Source organism: Brachionichthys hirsutus, chromosome 23, assembly GCF_040956055.1.
Source record: "Brachionichthys hirsutus isolate HB-005 chromosome 23, CSIRO-AGI_Bhir_v1, whole genome shotgun sequence".
NCBI classification, from domain to species: Eukaryota; Metazoa; Chordata; class Actinopteri; order Lophiiformes; family Brachionichthyidae; genus Brachionichthys; species Brachionichthys hirsutus.
The window spans coordinates 4,099,322-4,121,987 of record NC_090919.1 but is presented as its reverse complement, the minus strand read 5'-3'; the positions used below and the strand labels follow the sequence as shown (position 1 = coordinate 4,121,987).

Sequence of the window (22,666 nt, the reverse complement as noted above, 5' to 3'; positions counted from 1 at the left end):
ATGTCATCGGCGCGAACGCCGCTGCTTTCAGGGATAATGAGAGTCCTGATGCGGCTTTTCAACCAGTCGTTTATCTTAATCAGAGAAGCCGCAATAACGGACTCTTACGGTTCCTCCTTCCAACGAGAGCACGAATCATCCGCCATCTCCAAAGACGTCATTCTGAACGACGACCACAGAATTGCTGTCATTGCAGAAGTCATTTTAGTTGCTTCCAGCTCGGTTACGGTCGTTTCCTCCCCCCCCCCCCCCCCCCCCCATTTAAAGTAGTGCAGAGCTGCAAACGCGGAGCCGAGGGGTTTTACCCATGATGCATCACCGAGACGGGTTAAATGCGACTCCAGAATGAGGTCAGAATTTTACGCTTCATCTTCACACGCCGACTCAAACTTGTTTACGGTTTCATTTTTGGGATAGAAAAAAGTTACAGTAAAACAAGTCGCCAGGATTTTTTTTTTTTAAACAACCAGTCAGAGAGAAACACTCCGTTGTAAAAGTCACATTTTTGAACACCAACTTGTTATTTTCATTGATTAACGTGGTGCGGTTAGTATAATATTGCACGACTGCACAGCAAATGGTACATAAAATAAAATGTAATCAATCATTGAGATTAAAAATGGATCATGTTAAGCCAAATTGGGCATTTGCCACATTTTTCGGAGCCCTCTCTGTTGTGAAAATATTTTATTACTTTTCCTCTCCGAGTTTTATACCTCTTTAGGTATTAAAGCGGAGCAGGAGGACCATCTTTTTTGTTTTCTTCAGAGGATCCTACATATCTACAGCAGGAGGTCTTTTTCATGCAGTCTGCACTGCAGCTTTGTTTCATGTGTTTCTACAGTAGCCCAGAATGGACAAACTGTACTTGTTGTCTTGTTCTGCCACTTATGTTTTTTATACGAAACAGTCACAGCATCAGATGGAATTGAAAATTGACACATATAATCACAGTACTTGAGTAAATGTAGTTACATTCTACACCTTGACTCCATCACACTGTCAGTGGCTATAATAAACCTGCGAGTTTGCGTCTGCGCCATTACATTGTGTTTTTTTATGAAAACTGAAAAATGGAAATATTACGCACCTTTTTTTTCCCCTCACAGTGGCCCCAGAATAGGCTCACAGAGTTTTAATGTTAACAATATTAAGGCCTGAAGTTGATCACCTCACTGCTTTATTATGACAGCTTTAACTGGAGTATGGAAATATTCTAATGTCCCCCCCCCCACCACCCACACACACACACACACACACACACACACACGCATCTCCTTTGCTTTGGCTCTGGCAGTTTAACATTAACAAGATTAAGGTCCTGTGTTGACCACCGCCGGAGTGTCGCAGTCTTAACCTGACTGTGGAAATATGCGCTTATTTTTTCCCCCTTAAATTCCGGTCCCTGAACCGAGTCCAAGCATTTAATGTTAACAATATTAAGGTCTTAAGTTGACTGCGTAAGTGTTTTTCGTATGGCACGGGGGCAAAAGAAAATGTCATGTGCATAGTTTCCTTTAATGCAACTCTTTGAAGAGCTTAACCACCAAAGGTTAGCGCTCTCAGTTTATTGTGTGAGTTTAGCATCAAGAGGCCCACTTGAGCAATGTTTAATGCCAGAGAGGTCAGCTGGATTACAGTTTCCGTGTTTTTGGGAGCTAAATTAGAATATTATGGGATATTTAGCTTAGCTAAAGCCTTTAAATGCTAAATATTCGCCTTTAGTCTCCAAACTACATTGTGAAATATTTGTATCTTTTTTTTGTTCTGATGTATTTTCTGTTTTTGTTCAATCATGATATTTTTTTAGCAGATTTTTTTTTTACATTTACTACTATTTACAAAATAATAAGAATATGTCTGGAATTAAAAAAAAAAAAAATCTTATTTTAGCCAAAGTAACACGCAATTCAGCTAAATTGTTATGTTAACATATATAAACAAATTACTCAAATTGATTTCATAATATAAAAGAGCCAAAATGATGGCAGAACGGTGAAAACAAGCACCGTGAACCACGTTGCCATTCACATGAAATCTAACGTGGTTTAACGTGTAAACACTTAAACCACGATCTTGATTGAAAACAGTGTTTTGTGTCCTGATTCCTGTCACGAAGATCAAAACGGTTCCTCCCTGGATTCAGTCATTTCTTCCTTTTTACGTGGGAAGGGTTCAGCGAAGGTGTAACGATGTCCTGATTGGACTGCCACCAAGGCGTGACCAATCTACATCAGACAGTCAGTGGCCATAGCCAATCAGCATCAGACAGGAAAGTGGCATAACAAATTAGTCGGGCTTCAGTGAGACAAAGAGTAAACCGTTGTTTTACTCATCTTTTTCACTTTCTCCACAGTATTGTTTTCCCTCATTCATTTCTCCCTCAGTACTTTCGCCTAATCCCAGTCCTAATCCTTAATTCTATTATATTCCCATGCGCTTCTCTCCGCAGCATCTTCCCCGCGAGGAGCTCTACATGCCACCGATCGTCATCAAGGTCATTGACAACCGTCAGTTCGGGCGGAAGCCGGTGGTGGGTCAGTGCGCCATCCGGTCTCTGGAGGAGTACCGCTGCGTCCCGGAGGAGGAACGAGTGGCAGAGGAGGAAAGGGAGGAATGGAGGCGTAAGGATGATAAATGTGTCTGGCAATGCAAACCAGACTGAAAAGGCGTGCTAAATAAAAATGTTTGTATGTGTTGCAGGTCAGACGCCGCAACTAATCAGCGGGGATGCTTTCATCGACGTCGATGATCAAGAGCCGCTGGTCCCTGAACAGGTACAAACCTCCATTCAGCAAATTAGAAATATTCCTCCTTCGAAATACTGAAAACATGCAGTTGTGCTTCTTGGATTTTGTCTCCATCGAATTTTTTTTTTGCGTGAAACGACGCAAACAAGACGCTTTACTTTGGTGAAAGAGAAACTGCAGCTGAACTCATGTTTCCCCGGTTGCTCTTCGTTACGGCCGAACCTTCTGTAAGTGGGTTTAATACCCAATGATCCAGTGATTTCTTTCCAAATGCATGCAGGAATGCGTATTACGGCATCTGTACGGTGGCGAGCGCTGATTTAAAGGGGAGATTAAAACTGTGTGTGTGTGTCTGTAAATTTCATTTGAGTGTGTTTGCGTGTGCATGTGTGTGTGTGTGTGTGTGTGTTGGGTTGTACCAGCAGCATAAATAAACATGATCTGACATGATGACATGGCAACCGTTTCTGTGGGTCGGTGGTTAAAGCGGCGGCCACGAGACCCGTGCTCGTTACCAATCATTAACGTTCCCTCTCCACATTTAAGGCTTTGGGTTTTCTCTTATTTTCTTACTTTCACGAAACGGGCTCTGCTCCGACCTCTTCGGCCCAACGTCAACTTTGTTAAAGAAAAGGTTGACATAATTGTTTTGTTTTTGTTTTAAGCCAGTCATTAGCTTTGGTGTCCAGAGAGATAGCCTGACTTGGAAATGTGCTCACCTAATTTCATTACAATTCAGGGGAATTAAAATCTGATGAGCTTTTAATCATCTTTAGGAATCACCTAGATAAAAGCAGGCTAGCTGCCTTCTTCTGCTTTTAGATAGAATGGTGTAAAACCAACATGGCTGCCAGTAAAGGCTGTATGGTGGATGCTGGAAAATGTTCTGCCGTAGGGGTTTTGGAGTCGACTGGATTTGAAGTTAATGGGCTACAACATGGAAAACCACTGGATCGGCCCTTTAAAGAGAACTGAAGTAATATTCAGACTGGATTCGTGGAGAAGTTGTGATTTTTTGGGGAAAGAATTTGAAGCTCGTGATTCGCGTCGCCTTCGTCTCTGAGGACCAATGAATCAAGACTTCTGTTCTGGAGTCTCTTTCACATCCTTCTCTTCACTTTTTCCTCTCTCCTATCATCACTTGTCATTCCTTTTTTCCCCCCCTTTCTTCTTCTTCCTCCTCCTCCTCTCCCCGGTCACTTTCCTTGCCCTTTCTAAATGTCACTCTTTTATCCTCTTTTATGTTTTGCTATCATTCTCATTCTTCACTTTGTTGCTTTTCTTCTTCTGTGGTATTACCTTCACCTGCTTGTCTCCTCTCCTCTCAAAGTCTCCTCCTCCTCCTCACCCATCTCTCTTATTCTTTGTTACTTTTATCACCTCTTATCTTTTTCTCCTCCCTGCTTGTCCTCTCCTCCTCTTGGGATTCTTTATTTCCTTATTGTTTCCCATTATTCAATACTTCCGGCCTTCTTCCCCTCCCTCTTTTCCACTCGCACCTCTCCTCGTTTCAATCCATCTCATCTCCCTTTTCCTTTCCTACGCCTTTTCCTTCTGTACTTTTCACACTCATTGCGGTCCTCCTGTCATTCATACTTGTTTTCCTCTATTTTTCTTCCTTTCTTCCTTTCCTTTTCCTTCTCAAGACCTCCTGATCCGTCCATTCCTCCTCTCTTCTCTTCAAATCTTTTTCCTGCAGTGTTAGAAGTCTATTCCTTGATAGTTTTCCTGTCTCATTGTCCCCAAATGACCGCTGGATCCCTCGTTCTCACCCCTTCTTCACCTCCTTCCCCATGTTTTTCCCTTTCATCCTTTGGTATCTTTAGTGTTTGAGCCATTAATGTGTTTGGTAACGTCAGCATGCAATGTCCAATGATATTATTGTGAAGTACACGGTGTGTTTTGCGCTTATTTCTAACGACGTATGCAGATCTTTACAAGATGATTGAATTGTTTTGTTTTTGTGATGCTAATATTCCAGGCTGACTCTAACCTGTGTGTGTGTTTTTTGATGTGTCTTTGTGTGAATGTGACTTGTAGTTTGCAGATGGAACCGGCTCAGCCATAATTAACCTTTCCACCTCTAGTTCCAGTCTTCACGTGGGTAACATCTTTCAACTCAATCCATTCATTTCAAACCAATGTTAATGTGAAACAAATTAACCTCCATTTCTTCATCGATCCATCATATTCACATGATCTATAACAGTCATTTGTCCTTCACGGCAACCTCCTGGCTGAATAAAGTTGATGCTCCTTAACAGCTCTCTTCACAATGGCAACAAGCGGTTTTTAGAACCATCGATACACCCTCAAATAATACATTAATTCAAGTTAGATGAGCTAACTGCAGTTCAACTTGAGGAACTTCGACATGAGGGAAAAAGCGTGACAATGAATGTGAGGGAAGCAGACACTAAAAGGATTGATGCTGATGAGCCTCAGGTGCGTTCTGGGGGTGGCCACAGCCAATCCGCGAGCTGCAGCAGCAGCAGCTCCTCAAGCAAAAATATAAAACAGGTGTGAGAGTAACAAGATAAGAACCCGCCCACTCTACAGGTAAACTTGCATTCAGTCATCAGAATAAATTATTGAATTGCAAGTTTCTACTCATTACTCCCCCTGAAAAGGAAATTTATTTTTAGACGTGTAATCTGAACATAATCTGATACACCTTCAAAATCTTCAAAGCATCATTTTATTAAGGCTTCTTCTTCTTTCTTTTTGGTCAATTAATCCAAATATTCTACTAAATATTTACATTTTCCATACATGCTACTGCTCTTTGTATATTTTGATGTTGTGTTGTTGAAGGACTGCGCTTTACTTGTGAAACGGTAGCAGAGATCTCATTTCAGCCGGGCTGTTATTGATGAAGTTTATCTTAAGTAAGACACTGATGGATGACTTTCTTTCTTCTTTCTTTTACTCTGGGTTGAAACAAGAAACTTTTTACATTTTGCTCTTTTGGTTCGGACTCAGGAAAATGAATTGTTTTTGTTTTTAACAGAGCTTCACATACCAAGCTGTGTGGTTACAGGAGAAATCTGATCCCAGATCTGAGCAGGAGACCATGCTCCTTGTTACATTCTTCCATTTTATTTATCTAAGCCAGGTCAATTTAAAGTCTTTGCTTGACCTGGACCAGACTGCTCACGCAAATACACACATCCAGTAGTCCTTGCTCGCCCTGCGAGCAATTGTAATTGGGGCAATTTCTTTCTCTCCAAACAAAGATATTTGTTTTATTAAAGGTCAGATATTGAAACCAGTTAAATTAAAGGCTCTGCTTTCTGTCTGTCCGGAGCCAAAGTCAATAGAGCTGCTATAGATCCTCTATACCGCAAACTCTCTCTAAGCAGATAGTTACCAAAGGCCAAGGGAGGGAGGGATAAACGAGAGAGGGAGGGAGACGGCCAGGTAAAGAGAAGCAGAGGGAAGGAATCAGAAAGCGTTTGACTGAAATGAGGGGAAAGAGAGAGGACTGATATATCATGGCACCAGACAAATAAAGCTTACACTCTCATGTGCTGTAAAATCCTGACTTCTGAATCTCTGTTACCACTAAAAAAAAACAGGTCGTGGGCGTATGTCTGATGATTGCCAGATTACCGCAGCAGAACGGCTCGCAAGGACGGATCACTCAGATTTATTTTCAGAGTTGGAAAGCTTTAAGATCACCTGTCAGTATAGCATCATGGCTCCTCAAATATCCACCCCCCTTCAAGATATTTTAGAGCTAATATTGCCTGAGGTATTGCATTTGAAAAATCGGTCAAGTCCCACTAGATTGAGTTTTATGTTTTTGTACATATTTACAGGCCAGATCTACACTGAAATGTGTCGGCAGATCTTTGCTTATAGAATACTTCAGAAATGACAGTTTCTCAGTGTGTCTTGTTTGCTATTTGTGTGGTCAGTATGTATTGAAGATGCTGAGGTTCTCCTTGGGAGCGACCAGGTTGGATAGGATTAGAAATGGGACAATAAAAGGGACAGTGAAGGTTAGACGTTTTGGAGACAAGGACAGAGAGACCAGACTTTGATGGTTTGGACATGTCCAGAGGAGAGACAGGGACTATATTGGTAGAAGGATGCTGAGGGTGGAACTGCCAGGGAACAGGGCTAGAGGTCGACCCAGGAGAAGATACATGGACGTAGTGAGGGAGGACATGAGAGTGGCTGGTGTTGGGGAGGACGAAGCAAAGGACAGGGTGAAGTGGAGAATGATGATTTGCTGTGGCGGTGTGCATCATTTCCCTCACATCACACGGCATTTCAAAGAGGCAAGCTGCCGGCGGGGGGGTGAAGAAACGGTGACTGGAAAACCCTTCTGGAACACGATCTAGATTGAGTCGCCGCTGTGCAACGTCAATCAGTGATAGCAAAGAAGACATTTATTTATGTGAAAATGCCACAGATTTCTTTTTTTTTTACTTGAGGTTTGGCGCTCTTACCTTGAAACCACAGCGGACAGAATGACAGAGACACACAAACAGCTCTGCTGAAACGTCTAGTCCAAGTCTTTCCACATTCTTTGTGTTGGCCGGTTTGCTTTGGAGATGCCGACGACTGTCGAGGGGAAATCGCAGCAGGTTTCAGGCAGGATTTTGCCAAGCATCCGAACTTGCCAGCTGGTGAAAGCCTCCAAAGTTATGTCTCAATTCAGACGCTTGATAGGCAGTCCAAATTCCGACGCTGAATTTGTCCAACCTGGACGAGACTGTTATTCCCTACAGCAGTCTTTGTAGCAAGAGTCATATATGCAGAAAAATCTAGGACGTCCAGTTGTTTTTGAAGGAAAACCAGCCGTTTGTAGAGGATGGAACTGCCAGGGAACAGGGCTAGAGGTCGAGCTAGAGGTGACTACCAGAATGTACTCCAGCAGATATGCTCAGTAGGGGACATTTTCTTTCTTTCTAGTCCACTGTAGCACAGTCGCTCGTTTAAATGTGGCGTTTCCAGGGAGTCCTTGTGAAGTATAAACGTGTTGGATAGTTGCAACAATTTAACAACCTTCGACCTTCATCAGACAACATTTTCTCTCAGTTTCAAAGGGACTCGTATTGCAGCGTTTTTTTTAGTGATGTTCAACAACACAGTGATTTAGACGAGACTCCGTCTAGACCGTGACTCATAAGAGGTAGTTTTGGAAGACAGTTCCGCTCATGCCATGTTTTTAACTCAACATGTACTTTCTCCGCTTTTAGAAGGTCGATTGATTGATGTGCGCCTCATTAGCTTTCCCTTTCTTGAGTATTTAGTCTCTGTGTGTGTTCTGCTTAGTCTTTGCCAATTTGTCTTCACACCTTGTGTCAAGCGTTCCAGCCTTCCCTCTGGCTCTTGGTTCGTTTCCCTCGTCCTGCTTGTTTTGGACTTGGATTTTCTTTTTTTCTAACCCCATCACATTAGTTTTCGTGTTGGACAGCTCTCTAGGTTTTGACCCTTGCTTGTCATTACATCCAGAAAGCCTTTAGTTGTCCACCTATAGTGTTTTATAAGTTCATCTACTTGTTACAGCCCAGGCATGGCAGGATTTCATGGACCTTTTCCAACAAGGATTTTTTTTTTTATAACACAACTGAAGTCATTCTCAAATCTTAAATCAGAGTTATTATTGACAGCGAAGGAATTCTGACCTCTGGATTCTGGATTGTTTTCAACAATCGTTCCAATTGTCGGGAAATTGCACTTGTTATTCTCTAACTTGATGGACAAATGACATGGTGGCTTCCCCATAAGATCTAGCACACATCAGGCTCCGATGTGGATCCAAGTAATAATCTAGATCTGGTGATCCTGAAGAAAACCATCAGTGACATGAACAACTATTAAACTAATGATACCAATGCCATTCCAGAATCTCGGGCCAGGTTTTCGTGGTCAACGAGGCGCGTCATGAGGGTCATGCTGCCGCTAAGATTCTATGACAAAGATGAACGAAGCTGTTCTTAAGGCTTCTTTTCTTTCTCCCCCTTTGCATTAGCCTAAATGTTAGACTGCGGTTCAGGGCTTGTCCATCATGTGAGGTCGGGGGAAGTTCCGAAGCTCGTACTGTGGACTTTGGCCTCCGTGAACAGTCACATTCACTGTGTTTTTCACACTTCTGTCACCTGTTTGACGTTGACTTAAAGAAAAGCTCCATCACTTTGAGCCTGGCCTGAACCTTCATCCGCTTTCATCCTTGCTGCTTTATCCTCGGCCTCCATCACACACCGCTGTGGAAGGGGTTTCCCCCCAGACAAAAAACAAAACAAAAAGAAGCATTTATGAGGCAGCGCTGAGCTCTTATGTAAATCCAGCCTCCCTGCTCCGAGTTCTTGGCAGTGCCAGCCTGCTTCGGTTAGCCTGGCTTTCCCTGCAGGGCGTAATGATAGGCTGAGAACCGCAATGACACCCTGAACAGACCGCTGCGTGTTTGTGTGTTCGATCTCTTGAGTGCGCACTAAATACCCGCCCGCAGTCTGGAACAGCCTTAATCTGTCTGAATCGAGACTTGACCGAACACACCTTGACGCCCACGTGTGGGCACACACACACACACACACACCTACACACACACACCCACACACAAGTCCTGGCGCCCCTGTCATCAATGCTTGGCACCGGCTGCACACAGAGGACACATTAACTCACACCAGACACCTCACGCCTCAGACACACACACATATGTGCATGTGCATGTGCATGTGTGTGTGTGTGTGTGTCATGTCCTAGTTAAGCTTCACGTCCTGCCCTTTTCCATGCCATGCTGCCACTTTGGAAAGATGAGGAATTCCAACCCCCCCCCCCCCCCCCAATTCAGTTATATGTGTGAGTCTGTGGGAAGTAGGAGAAGGGATTCCACACCAACCTAATGCCATAAGAGCACTTTGTTCTACATTTAATGCTACGCACTAAAACAAACACACACAAAGGAAAAAGTGGTGCGTGCGTCATGTGTTTTAGGCTTGAGTGTTCCTCCGAGGGTTGAAGGTTGCAGGGCGGGGACGGATCAAGCTGAAATGTGTGTTTTTGTGTGCGTGTGTGAAGGGACAGACTGGTAGTTTCATGTGTCCCCCCCGGACTAGTCCACGCTTGGCAACGTTGATTCCTTGTTGCATCACGGCCAACCCCACCGTCTGCGACACAAACACACATATACAGAGTTTAATTTCTGCAAAAAAAAACACAAAAAAGCAGCCAGAACATTTATGTTCGCTTGACGTTGCCATTGTGAACAGACTTGATGACATTTTTTTTATTTTTTTTAAATGACATAACAGGGTCTGGTTCCAAAGTGAAATATATTAAACCCCAAATATTGCATATACAGTAATTCAAAATACCGTGTAATCCAAACCACAAAATGCCATCTGTCAACATTTCAAAAATAAAGACGGTCTCCAAAACTAAGACGACATTGTAAGCGGTGGCCTCGGGATGAGTCATAGCTGCAATAGTTTGACTTTAATGGCCTTTGCTTTTCACGCCAGGAGCCATTTGTAACAGAGCGATTTCTTTAGGGGTTTATTTTTCATTTTGGAAGGAAACCCTTAATGTGCAATGAGAATAAGTGTTTTGAAACGTGTTGAAAAGCTACTTAAAATGTGTTTAATCTTGTTGTTTTAGAGTGTGGCCGCATTTTGTCGGCGTTTTGTGTGCCTGCAGTGATTGAGTGAACGGCGATTGATGAAACTTAACTTCTGCTTTTCGCTGTTAACGCTGACACTAGATGCTGCAGTGGGTAAGTTTGAGAGCTAGTTAGTCATTCAGAGTCCATCAATTCAGGAAGGGTTTCCCCAAGTCTGTATTTTTTATCTCATCGTGATGCTGACGACACACAAGAGAAGGATGAGTTCGCAAACAATGCGATTTCAAAGTCAAGCTAAATAGAAAAAGTAAAAACACAATAGATTAAGAAATACTAGTAAAACTGTTTCAGCAAAGGTATTCTTTTTCATTCATAAATGTTGTGCTATAACATGGTTTTTTTTTATGCCTGTGTTGGTTGTGTCCTTTGTGGCTGTTCTCTATCCTCATGTTGCCCGTTTCCATTGCCTCAGAACACACAGACGCCATGACCTTAATGCCACACAGCCACTCGAGCTAATTTCTGCTTGTGTTGACGCGACTTGGCCGAATGCATGTTGCTATGCGATCACTGGAAAAAACGTGAAACGCAAAGGATCATTTCTGAGCCTGGTGGAAAGGCGCTCCCTGTAGGGCTTTATGCATTCTAGAGGTCAAAGGTCATTTGTTGAGATGTCCAGATATTTTGAAATGACAAGAATTTGATTGTCTAAAAAACGGAACACGTTCATTCATCGTCTTACATCGTCTGAGGCGACAGGGCTAACCACTCCGCCAGCGCTAACTGAACACACCAGAGCTAGATATTTAACAATTTAAATGTATAGCTTTGGCTGAGCGACATTAAGCTGACCTTTGACCCCCCAAATGTTTGTCCAACAGGAAGAGGAGTTCATGGACTGGTGGAGCAAATTCTACGCCTCGACCGGAGAGAAACGCAAATGTGGGACATACCTAGAGAGAGGCTTCGATACACTGAAGGTAGGAGAGTGTGTGAATGTGTCCAGGGAAGGTGCTGCACGGAGGTCTTGACTAATGCCACTTTCCTCTATGGGATTCTTCCCATAAAGAAAATATGCTATTCTTCCCAAAATGAAAAATAAAGCCACAGTGTAATAAAATCTAATTGAATATATTTAGACGGTCATTTTCAGTATGCATGAGCGAAAAAATAAAATAAAGAAACCCCACTCTCTTGTTTCGCAAATGCATCTGGCATCAAGGGATGAGAGCACAAGACCACTTCATTAAATCACGATTGGTGGATGCTAACCGCTAACTGTGCAGCCTCAGTTCACTAAGCTTACTTTAGTGATTTGTGCAGTTGATGTTTATTTTATTATTTTTAACATTTAGTAAAACAGGTTTTTCTTTTTTTTTCATGAATTTGAAGATTTTAGTTTCCGTTGCCCAGTTGTACTGTAAATGTAATGTGAGGATGGAGGCAGCCTTTTGTTCCATTTGTTTTAAAAATACATTTTGGTTCACCATTTTTTTACCCTTTCCCCAGTCAGCATGTCTCTCCATACTTGCCCTCTTCCTCCTCCTCCTCACTTCTCATGCCCCCCGTCCTTTGACGTCGTTGACACTTGGGACGTTTTCAGAACGATAATCCGTGTTGAATCTTTTTCGGGGGAATGCATCAGTGGGACGCATTCAAGTTGTTGTGGACGACTCTGGAACAAGTTGCTCTTGCTACCACGGTAACCCCCCCGACATCCCAAGAGGCTGCCCGGCATCGCCCCACGCTCTGCTCAACCCTTATCCCGATTCCCTCGGCCCAACTGTCGACCTTTTCTTCCAGCGGGACGCAAAGCACACGTCACTCTTCTTGTTTGATGACCAAATAAATGACTAATCATTTCAAAAATATTGGGCTTTATTTATTCGTCTTAAATCGGTCCCCTAAGCTCTCCCTTGAAGGCCATTTGATTTTACATAAGTACAGGTTTGATTTGGCTCTAATTTGTAATCGGTAAAATAAAAAGCCAACATATACAGTACTTTTATATCAGGGAGACGTATTTTTTAAAGTAACTTCTAATTATTTTAAATGTTCCATTTAAATATATATATATATTTTCATTGAAGAAAGTGCACTATTTTGTGTCTTTCCTTCAGATGAAAACATAAAAATACGACTAACGCTAAACGGCACATTAGAGAACAATAACTGCTCGCCCAATAGCCATTGACCCTTGAAAGGCTCTTTCCATTAAGCCGCGCAGTGGGCGTGTCCCTTTTCATTCAGGAAGCATATTAAATGCTTTCACCCCTGCCGACGGAATCGCATCCAAGTTGCCTTTGAGTTTTGCGACATTTCAAAACTTTGCACAAAATTCACTTGACAGTTGGATGGAAACTTGCGAAATGACCAATGAGCCTCCGGTTCCAACCTCCCTCCTCCTCCTCCTCCCTTCCACCTCGTCTCTGCCAGCGCCTCCTATTGATTTATGGGCCTCCCTCCCTCCATTTCTATCATTTCATCTCCTGTTCTTTTCTTCCCTCGGTTAGATCCGCTACCGTCTCGGGAATATGAGCCGCTGTTTCCAGCCATTCCAGCCTCCTTTACCTTCCTCTCACCCTGTTCTGCCACCTCCTCTCGCTTCACTCCTCAATGTCTCTCCTTCCCTCTGCCCTTTCAACAGTTCTCTAGTTGCTACTGTCAGGTGAGACACAATTTCCAGCCTCGCTCTAACCCGGCGTAAACACCCTCTCTTAATACCCTCACCTTCCTCCTCAACCTCGACTCTGCTGTCGCCTCCTTTTCTGTCACCTTTTTTTATCTATGTTTCCATCTCCTGCCACCGCTGCCGAGGTTTTAGAGGCGCATCAGCGATTTAAGTCCTCTTGTCTGGCGCCACCATGCAGGTTTTCTAGAAGAACTGAGCTGTGGTAATGCCTAAATAGATCAGAAACATGTTCTTTTGTATGTGGAAAAGAAAAAAAGAAAGAGACTCCTGCACTGACAACAGAAAGTTTCGAATCACCCACTGAATAGAAGATGGAAAAAAGTCCCGTCGTTTCTGTGACACGGGCCCGGCTGCACATGAGCAGCAGCACTTCCTGGTTTCATCGGTTTCAACCTCATATATATGATTTTTTTAAAAATCACGAGAGGCAGGCCTCGCAGAAACACTCTTACAAATATTAACCCTTCATGGATTAAACATGCCACTGATTGACCTTGTCTTCGGATATAAGTGTCCTGTTTTGTACAGATGCACATTTTTATAATGGTGGGTCGATGGGACCCGGGTTTTAAGGGACGGGACCACCCGTGGACACGCTGCTGACCCTGGGCTACTGCTCAGACACCAGTGGCTTCATTCTGATCTAACTGCTAACGGAAGAGGAAGTTGACTCCCTGCGTTTATCATTTCTGCGCTCCCTCGCCTCCCGTCTTCTCCTCGCTCCCCCCCTTTGGTGTTTGAGCAGTGAAGCAAACTACTCTTTCCAGGCTTCACCTTCATTTACATCACCCCCCCCCCCCTCTCTTTCTCCCATCCCACCCAGACTGTAGACCCTTCATTTCTCTCTTCCCACCAAATCTCACAGTTACACTTTTGATGGCTTTGCACGAGTCATATGTTGCAAAAGAAACGAGGGATCAGTACTGCATCATCGAATACTTCATTGTGCTGCAGTTTTGGTAGCACTCCGAGTATTAATGTAATGCTGAAGTGAACCATTGTTTCCAGCTCGCTCCCCGGGAGTTCGACTTTTCAGCGGCTGGAGAAGGATGAGGGGAACACGTGTTTGTTTGTTCCTGGTGCAAACAAAAATCACTAATGAAAATGAAGAAGTCTTGTTGTGCTTTTGACACATAGGCGCCCCTGCCCAGATACAGAATATGCACAGACACGTGCACGACAGAATTGTGCAAGCGAGGTGTGTGTGTGTGGAGTGTTTAGCTCAAGTTCAAATCCAACAATGTTTTCCAGAAAACCCTGATTGAAAAATAAATAAAGATTGAATTGAATTTTTTCAGTCTCCTTCCAGTTCTTTCCTATTTTCCTCCTCATTGTTCCTTTCGTCCCCAGATGATCATTAAATCATTATTATGTAAATAAACCCGATTGCTGATTATCCGCGTGGCTAAATACTCATTAATAACGATTCATTGTAGAAATGAGACAACTGCAAACCAAAATGAAAATTGGATGGATGACACGAGTTCCATGATGTGGCGGTAAAAACATGTGAATTCTGTCAGATACGATGCACTCCTCTTCTTCTCTCCTCTTCCTCAGGTGTACGACCGAGACCTCGAGAAGGTCGACGGTTACGAAGGACTCTCGGACTTCTGTCAGACTTTCAAGCTGTACAGAGGAAAGACTCAGGATGAAGGTGAAGATCCTTCAGTGGTGGGAGAGTTCAAGGTAAAAGGCTCGATTTCCATTGGAAACTAAAGTGTGTTTGACCTTCAGGTCAGAGGTCATTTCACCACCCAGTCAAATCAGAAAATATCTACGTGAGATGAGCGCGGCATTCTCTATAATAATTTTGTTTTAATTTAACTGAATTAACATCATTTCAACCTTCTCTTCTGTATCTGTGTTTTCGTTGAACCCGCCAACCCCCCTTCCTCCCTCACCCCCCCCCCCCCCCCCCCCCCCCGACTATCCAGGGTATGTTTAAGATCTACCCGCTGCCGGACAACCCCTCCAACCCCGCGCCGCCCAGACAGTTCAGGAAGCTTCCTCCCAACGGCATCCAGGAGTGTTTGGTGCGAGTCTACGTCATCCAGGCTCAAGGATTGCAGCCAAAAGACACCAACGGGAAGGTAGAGGGCGAGAGAAAAAAAAAAAAAAAAAATCCAGAAATGATTTGACAGAAAGTTTGCGTTCCCTTTGTCCCGTTTCAGTGTGATCCCTATGTGAAGATCACGTTGGGGAAAAAGAGCCTGAACGACCATGAAAACTACATCCCCTGTACTCTGGACCCCGTCTTTGGAAAGTACGTATCGGACTCTCTGAGATCAAATCTCGTGTGTGTCCCCCCCCAAGCTGGCGTTCGGCACAGTTTGTTCCTGTGGGGAGAACGTTCTTCTTAAACCAGGTGTTACGTTTCTCCCCCCCCCCCCTTCCAATCTTTCCTAGTGTACTTCTGAACCACCACCTGTCACCTGGCAGCTTTTTTTTGGCTTCTCGATTCTCAGAGGGCTGAAACTTTTACTGCATCACTTGCTGAACTGAAAAGCAGGGCTGCTGCTCTGCAGAAAGTTCTTCTCATTCTCATTTAACATGTGAAATGATGGGTGAACTTTCTCCTTCCAGCCCAAAACACATTATCCCAGCTTGAAACGAAACGTTTTCCATGGATGCATAACGTCGAGTGGAACTAAGAGCGTTGTTGCTTCCATCCAAAGAAGGTTTGACAGATTTACCTCGAGCCCTCTAATATCTAATCATTTTTCACCCTCACTTTTTTTCCCCTCGCCGGTGAGCATTTTTTGGGGGACGTTCTCCGCTCCAGTAGGGGTCGCTATACTTACACCCAATCGCAGCTTCGCAGTGTTGCAAGCCTGTGAAACGTTCTCTGACAAACCAGCGAACGCCTGCTCACTGCCAGGACTCTAAAACCGTGTTTCCATTTCCACCCACTATTAAAATACGATCAAATTAATAGATAGAGTGATTGATCAGTTCCAGGGTGACTCTTTACTTGTTTTATGTCACCTTTAAAGTGTAGTGTGATGTTTTTTAAGGTGAGTTATTTTATTCCACGCTGCAGACTGTCCAAGGGCGCTTACTTTGCGCCGCGACAGAATACATCACGTGATGGAATGCACCAATCAGATCGCAGACGTGGCAACTGGAAGGTTTTTGGGACGTCAGCGCTTCTTTATGAGGAATCGATCGACTGCTCTTTTGGTGCTGATTTAGATTATTAGCCCGTCCACAAGACTGACGACTAATAATTGGAACTGATGTTCTCGTTCATGCAATTTTCCAGCTATTTGAAGTATTGAAGTATTTGGCTTTTGGGCTATTTAATAGTCTCTACTCCATGTTGAACATTAAAATGAACAATTTAAATGTCGTTGTCGATTCAAGCATGAAAACATGATTCAGTCTTTTCCTTTTATCAGAGATTTACTCGCCGACTTCCATTTCCTCCCAGGCTGTTCGAGCTCACCTGCTCCCTCCCCCTGGAGAAGGACCTCCGGGTGATGCTGTACGACCACGACATGCTGACCAGAGACGAGAAGATCGGCGAGACGACCATCGACTTGGAGAACCGCTTCCTGTCCAGATACGGCGCCATGTGCGGCCTTCCCCAGTCCTACTGCTTGTGAGTAGAGAGCTTTATGAGCCTCGACCAATAGATGCACCGAACCCAACCTGTCTTCGTCTTCTTCTCGGCGTCCCCTTCTCTTTCTCGGCTCTATCCCCCCCCTTATGTCTCTCGCCCCGTCAGATCAGGGGTAAACCGGTGGCGCGACCAGCTGACCCCGAGGCAGCTGCTGTACAGACTGTGTGAGCGGCGAAACCTACCAAAGCCCGTCTACCAGGACGACGGCGTCCACTTCAGGGGAGTCCAGTACGTGGCTGCAGACCTGGGTGAGCGCCGCACCAGCACCAATCATCAGAAACGGTGGCGCCGCCAGTCGACACTACAGCGAGTGTGCAGAGAGGAGAGGGATTTTTTTAATGTGTATCGAGAAGGTTAAAACTGTAAAAAAGAATCCTAATCATCTGTTTCACTGTAGATGTAAACTCTTTTCTTTAATGGATTTGCACAGGGATAAAGTGTGTGTGTGTGTGTGTGTGTGTATGCTCCTTACGCATTAAGTAATTTCACAGCGTATAAATCACTCTGCGCCGAACTCCCCATCCAGCCATATCTGTCTTTCTCGACTTAATTCTCCTCCATTTCTCTTCCAATTTTCTGCCTTTTTTCTGCCGCGTTTTCTTTCACTCCGCTCACACCCCTTTTTTCTCTTTCAACATTTCAGCTGCTCCCTATCCCGTTCGTCTTCGCGTTTTTTATCAGCTAAGTATGAAATGCTGGACAGCAGACTTTCGTTAAAAACATGAAGTTTGGGGAACATCTTGTTGATAGATACCTGATTGTTTCTGTGATTGTACGTGTGTGTACGTGTGTGTGTGTGTGTGTGTGTGTGTGTAAGCCAACGTCAATATCGTGGTCGTCTCTTGATTAGTGAGGAGCCGGCTCACGGTTTCCTTCCACTGTTCCGGCGGTTAGCGTGAGTCAGGCTTCTATCTATCTATCTATCTATCTGTCTCTCTGTCTCTCCTCCACTCTTCTCTCGCGTTTTTCTCTCCTCCCAAGCCGCTCTCCTCTGATCCCATTTCCTTTCCTCTTCTCTGCCCTTTAACATTCATTCCTTTCTTTCCTCCCCTCCTTCCTTTCCTCTAACGAAGGTGACTCAAAGTTTCGAGCCACACACGTTTGACAAGGGTTTGACATTTTCATGTTGCTTGGAGGCAGCCGGTATTTTCCTCGCCGGGTCCCGATGCAGAACCTGAACAAGACCAGGACTCTTCTGTGTTTCCATTCTCCACTCTGAGTTTTTACAAACAGCACTAAGACTAAGACTTTGCTGCTTTATATTTCCTGTGTCTGTGTCAGAGGACAAAAATGTGTCCAAACATCACCTCGGTCCAATCAAGGAGCGACTGTCCCTTCACATCTTGAGGACATTAGGGTTGGTACCGGAACACGTGGAGACCAGACCTCTGTACAGCCCCCTGCAACCCGACATAGAGCAGGTAGAGCGCCGCTAATCTGATCAATGCTGCTGATGGAACGTCCCTCTGGGATTAATAAAGTATTCCGATTGTGATTTAGTTTCTCAGAGACTGACTGTCCTTTCCCTTCTTGTGATTGGCTGTTGGTTCTGTCCATCAGGGGCGTCTGATGATGTGGGTGGATCTGTTCCCCAAGTCCCTCGGACCGCCTGGACCACCGTTCAATGTCACGCCGCGCAAGGCTAAGAAGTGGGATCACCTCCCGCAATCAATCAATCGATCGATCGATGACTCGGTCATTGAATTTGAATACGAGTTAAATCATGTCAAATGCGTTCTTCCTAAGAAATGCTGCTTTCATGTTGGTGACACTTTTCAGAAATCATAACGCCGTATTTGCCAAATGCTCAACAGATCTGTGATAACCTATCAATGAGTCCGTTGTTGATCACATGCATTTATTTATTTATGTATTTATTCAGGTTCCTCTTGCGCTGCATCATCTGGAACACCAGCGATGTCATCCTGGATGACGTCAGCGTCAGTGGGGAGAAAATGAGCGACATCTACGTCAAAGGGTAAGAAGAGGGAAGTAAATATTAGTTACTTCTAAGTAACTAATGAATAAAAATAGATCCTTATGTTTCTCAGCTGGCTGGATGGACATGAACACATCAAGCAGAAGACTGACGTCCACTACCGCTCTCTGGGGGGAGAGGGAAACTTCAACTACAGATTCCTGTTTCCTTTCCACTATTTGCCGGCGGAGCAGCAATGTGTGGTCGACAGAAAGGTAAAAAAAAAAAATGGCAGCAACACGACAAGAGGAAGAAAATATTAAGCTTGGAAACCAAAATTATTTGATTTCATGTGAATCTAAAGTCGGATGATCTTATTTTTGCATGCAAGGGAAGTTGAATTCAGACCCTTAGGCACTAACTTCCAACTTTAAAACCGATTTATAAAATTAGACAACAAGTTATAAAGTCTCCCGGGAGATTACGTCTTATTTCTGCCGTTTTATTCTGCCATCGTTTGCTTATATCGAAGCTGCTTAAAAATTAGCCGAAGGTGTCCAAAAAAAAAAAAAAGAAAAATGTCCCGACGGCCTACACGATGAATAAAAGCGAAATGAGATGTCGAATCTCAGGCTCAACGGGAACATCTAGTGAAGAGCTAAAATAACATCTGCGTGAAAACGTGAGTAACTGCCCGCCTGTCATTTGCTTCTCTTGGCGGCGAGAACGAGCCTCTTTAGCAGTCTGCAGCCGACGTGCTTTACGGCGGCGCTCGCCTCCTCCGAGCAGCATCCTCAATCAGAGCGCGGCTGAGGAGGAATAAAAGCTCTTCGGGGGGTGGAGAACTGAAAACAGAGCTGGAGCCAGAAAGTCGCAAAGCGCTGATCAACGTTTCTGACTTCAGACTCAAACTGTGTCTTTAAGTCTGTGTTTTCATATAGACTTAATGAAATGGAAGACATCTTTTTTTTTTTTCTTGTATCCTATTCTAGAGCTTTCCGTGAGGTGCGCAGCAATTGTAGAAAAAGACGGAACCTTTTTGTTTGTGCTTGCAGGAGCATTTCTGGAGTTTGGATAAAGCTGAGACGAAGCTGGCTCCACGGCTCACCATCCAGATTTGGGACAATGACAAGTTCTCCTTTGACGACTACCTTGGTAAAACACAAGGCCGCCTCGCGTTTTTGTTTTCTTACATTAATTTACCTCTTAATGTTTACAGTTTGTTCCAAAGTACAAAAAAAACAACAACAACATGACTTTTAATCTGGAAGGTTCTATTTCTTTACCCTGCGTGAAATTGTTTTCCCCTAATAACTAATAAACTATCAACATTTTTGGGGGGACTTTCTTCAAATAAAAGTTGTATCAAACCACTCTAAATAGTTCCTGTAAATGGATCCTTATTTCCCAGATTAGTACCTATCAAAGCGTTGCGGTTGTAGAAATTCAGTTCATTCATTTTGGGAATGACATTCAGACAGTTTTTATTTCCAGCATTTGGGTGGTAATTCCATCCGGGGAGCCGCATGTGCGCACAGACAAACTACTGCGATAACATTTATCTTTAGAATTAGCGCTCGTCCATTTCCACCCTGTTGGCACGTTTCAGAGGGAGGGAGGGGCTCGGCTGGCTTTATTTCTATCGTCGGTCAAACCCCGGCCTCTGCTCCACCCCCTGATGCTGCCCCGTCCCGTGAACCAAGGAAAGGAGGGATGACGGTCTGAAAGGAAAAAGTATTTCTCCGTGTTCCCATCCCTCGCCATCTGTCTCCGCTGCAGCATTTTCTTCCTCCGTTTTTTTTTTTTTTGGGGGGGGGGGGGATCTCATACAATCAAAGGGTGTGTGGCTACCTCAAAGCATTTTCTCCATTCCTGCATGTCCGCAGCTCGTCAGTCTGGACCGCTGACTGTTAATCTTCTGGTGTGGTGTGAGGGTCAGCGTAAAGCCCCCCCCCCCCCCCCCCCATTACACTGTCAGACTGAAGCTCTGGAAAAACACTTCCATCACACTTCTAGTCTCCAGGACTGTTTCAACTACTGCATCGTTTGGTCATCTCGGGCCAACACAAAGAGCATAAAGGGTTAAAAAAAAAGAGTGTTATTGTTCCGGTGTGATGCAAAGCATTCTGGGATTTTTCTCTGGTCGCACAGCACCAGTTTCAGGAATTTCCACGTCACCGATGACCCGTCATTCCAGCCATGGAATTCTTATAGGAACTGTAACGTATCAATCAGCCTAACGGGATGCAACTCTTAGAAGCAGACAATCAATTTAGCGATAACAACTCTTTTTATAGCTTCATTCTATTAGAACTTAGTTTTTTTTTTAATAAATTCATATATATTTTGACATTTTAACTCAAGTCTGAGTCCAAAGATTTACATTTTTTTTTGCCATAAATCGGTAACATTTTCTGCACAAAACTTTTGCGTGAACACAAATCACTGGCCCTGAAATTAATTTGGTTGAACATCTTTATAAACTCAGGCGTTCCCCCCCCCTCTTATTATCCTCACGAATGCAACCTTACATGCTTCCTTTAGGTCACCTTGTGATGGACCTGAACCGCATGCTGCGTCCGGCGAAGTCTCCAGAGAAATGCAGCCTGCAGCTTCTGGACCAGCCGTCCGACAAGCTGGTGTCTCTGTTCGAGCAGAAGACCGTCAGAGGCTGGTGGCCCTGCACCGGCGACCAGGATGGAGAGAAGATCATCGCTGTGAGCAAAACAAAGATGACCCTAAGCTGCCCATCATGACATCATCAAGGCGTCCATAGGGTTTTCGGAGTTGATCGTTAGAACACATTGAAAAAAACGTTTTTTTTGCCATCGTTGTAATGAAATGAGACGAGCCCAAACAAAAGAGACATTAGACAGTTGTCTCCGTGTCAGGGGAAGGTGGAGATGTCTCTGGAGATCGTGACGGAGCAGGAGCAGTACGAGAGACCGGCTGGCCCCGGCAGAGATGAACCCAACATGAACCCCCACCTGGAGGAGCCTCAGTGAGTGTCAAACACACACCTTCACACCCTCAAACACGCAATCGTGGTTCATCAACCTCTTCTGCCCCCCCCCCCCCCAAGGCGTCCAGAGACTTCCTTCCTGTGGTTCTCCTCCCCCTACAAGACGCTGAAGTTCATCCTGTGGCGGCGCTTCAAGTGGGTCATCGTCATCTTCATCCTCCTCTTCTTCATCATCCTCTTCCTCGGCGTCTTCCTCTACTCCTTTCCGGTAACGTTTGATTGTGTTTGTGTCCTATAATGAAACTGAATGTTCAAGAACAGGAAACCGACACAGAAATATAGAGCATGTTGGTTGAAAAATCCAAAGTTGATTCTCTTTATTGAGAAATAAACTCCTCTTCATCCAACAGAACTACGCTGCCATGAAGATGGTGGGACCTTTTGGACCTTCCAAGGCAGCAGAGTGATGGAGGGATGCGGGAAATAAAAAAAAGAAAGAGCCAAGCTCACGTTTGAATTCTCGTGTGACCGAGTGAAAGCTGCACCGATGGACTTCCGTTTGTTCAGAGAGGTTGACTTTCTTTTTGTTGTTGTACAAATAGAAAAGTGATGAGCAAACTTTCTTGACGTCCACAAACGCCTCAGAGATGTGTGAGGGCTTTCTCCATTCGTGCCTTTTATTAACGCGCCTGCCTATTCATCAAGCGCTGCATCGCTATAGATACGGTTTTCACGAAAGTATTCCTGCTGTTCTGTCCCATCGTATGGTTTTAAACACAGTGTTCCGTATGAACAGACCGTAATGAGTGATAATAATTTTTTTTCCGGGAGGCACGGGACTGAATGTATCCTCACGAGAGCAATACTTTGTGCACTGCATTAAATGCCAGTATAATAATCAATAAAACAGCATTTCTGATTTGCATTTTCTCTCTTCAATTAAACGCCGTCTGTGAAACGGCACATTTCAGTCAGCGTATTTGTCCACGAGTGTACAGTAGAGGTGTGTGTTCGGGATAAACATCTGATTCCAACTTGGAAGGCTTTGGGTCAAATTATCTATTTGCGTTTCTCAAACATGAATTTTTGAGTCTTGTTTTGCAGACAGCTGAGATTGTGCTGGCTATGTTGAATAAATGATGCTCC

General features: G+C 44.2%; 1 protein-coding gene across 1 annotated transcript in view; it reads left to right on the top strand.

The window, feature by feature from the left end:
* dysf (dysferlin, limb girdle muscular dystrophy 2B (autosomal recessive)) overlaps positions 1 to 22,445 on the top strand; it is a 40,990-nt gene extending 18,545 nt beyond the window's left edge. The window contains exons 40-58 of the mRNA XM_068755715.1: positions 2,453 to 2,639; positions 2,704 to 2,777; positions 4,791 to 4,850; positions 10,465 to 10,476; positions 11,205 to 11,303; positions 14,576 to 14,704; positions 14,953 to 15,108; positions 15,190 to 15,281; positions 16,449 to 16,619; positions 16,746 to 16,888; positions 17,922 to 18,061; positions 18,201 to 18,289; positions 18,523 to 18,618; positions 18,692 to 18,833; positions 19,614 to 19,713; positions 21,103 to 21,275; positions 21,450 to 21,559; positions 21,641 to 21,788; positions 21,931 to 22,445. Coding sequence (XP_068611816.1) covers positions 2,453 to 2,639; positions 2,704 to 2,777; positions 4,791 to 4,850; positions 10,465 to 10,476; positions 11,205 to 11,303; positions 14,576 to 14,704; positions 14,953 to 15,108; positions 15,190 to 15,281; positions 16,449 to 16,619; positions 16,746 to 16,888; positions 17,922 to 18,061; positions 18,201 to 18,289; positions 18,523 to 18,618; positions 18,692 to 18,833; positions 19,614 to 19,713; positions 21,103 to 21,275; positions 21,450 to 21,559; positions 21,641 to 21,788; positions 21,931 to 21,987 — 2,178 coding nt within the window. The 3' untranslated portion in view covers positions 21,988 to 22,445. The remainder of the gene's footprint in view (positions 1 to 2,452; positions 2,640 to 2,703; positions 2,778 to 4,790; positions 4,851 to 10,464; positions 10,477 to 11,204; positions 11,304 to 14,575; positions 14,705 to 14,952; positions 15,109 to 15,189; positions 15,282 to 16,448; positions 16,620 to 16,745; positions 16,889 to 17,921; positions 18,062 to 18,200; positions 18,290 to 18,522; positions 18,619 to 18,691; positions 18,834 to 19,613; positions 19,714 to 21,102; positions 21,276 to 21,449; positions 21,560 to 21,640; positions 21,789 to 21,930) is intronic.
* The last annotated feature ends 221 nt before the right edge of the window (positions 22,446 to 22,666 follow it).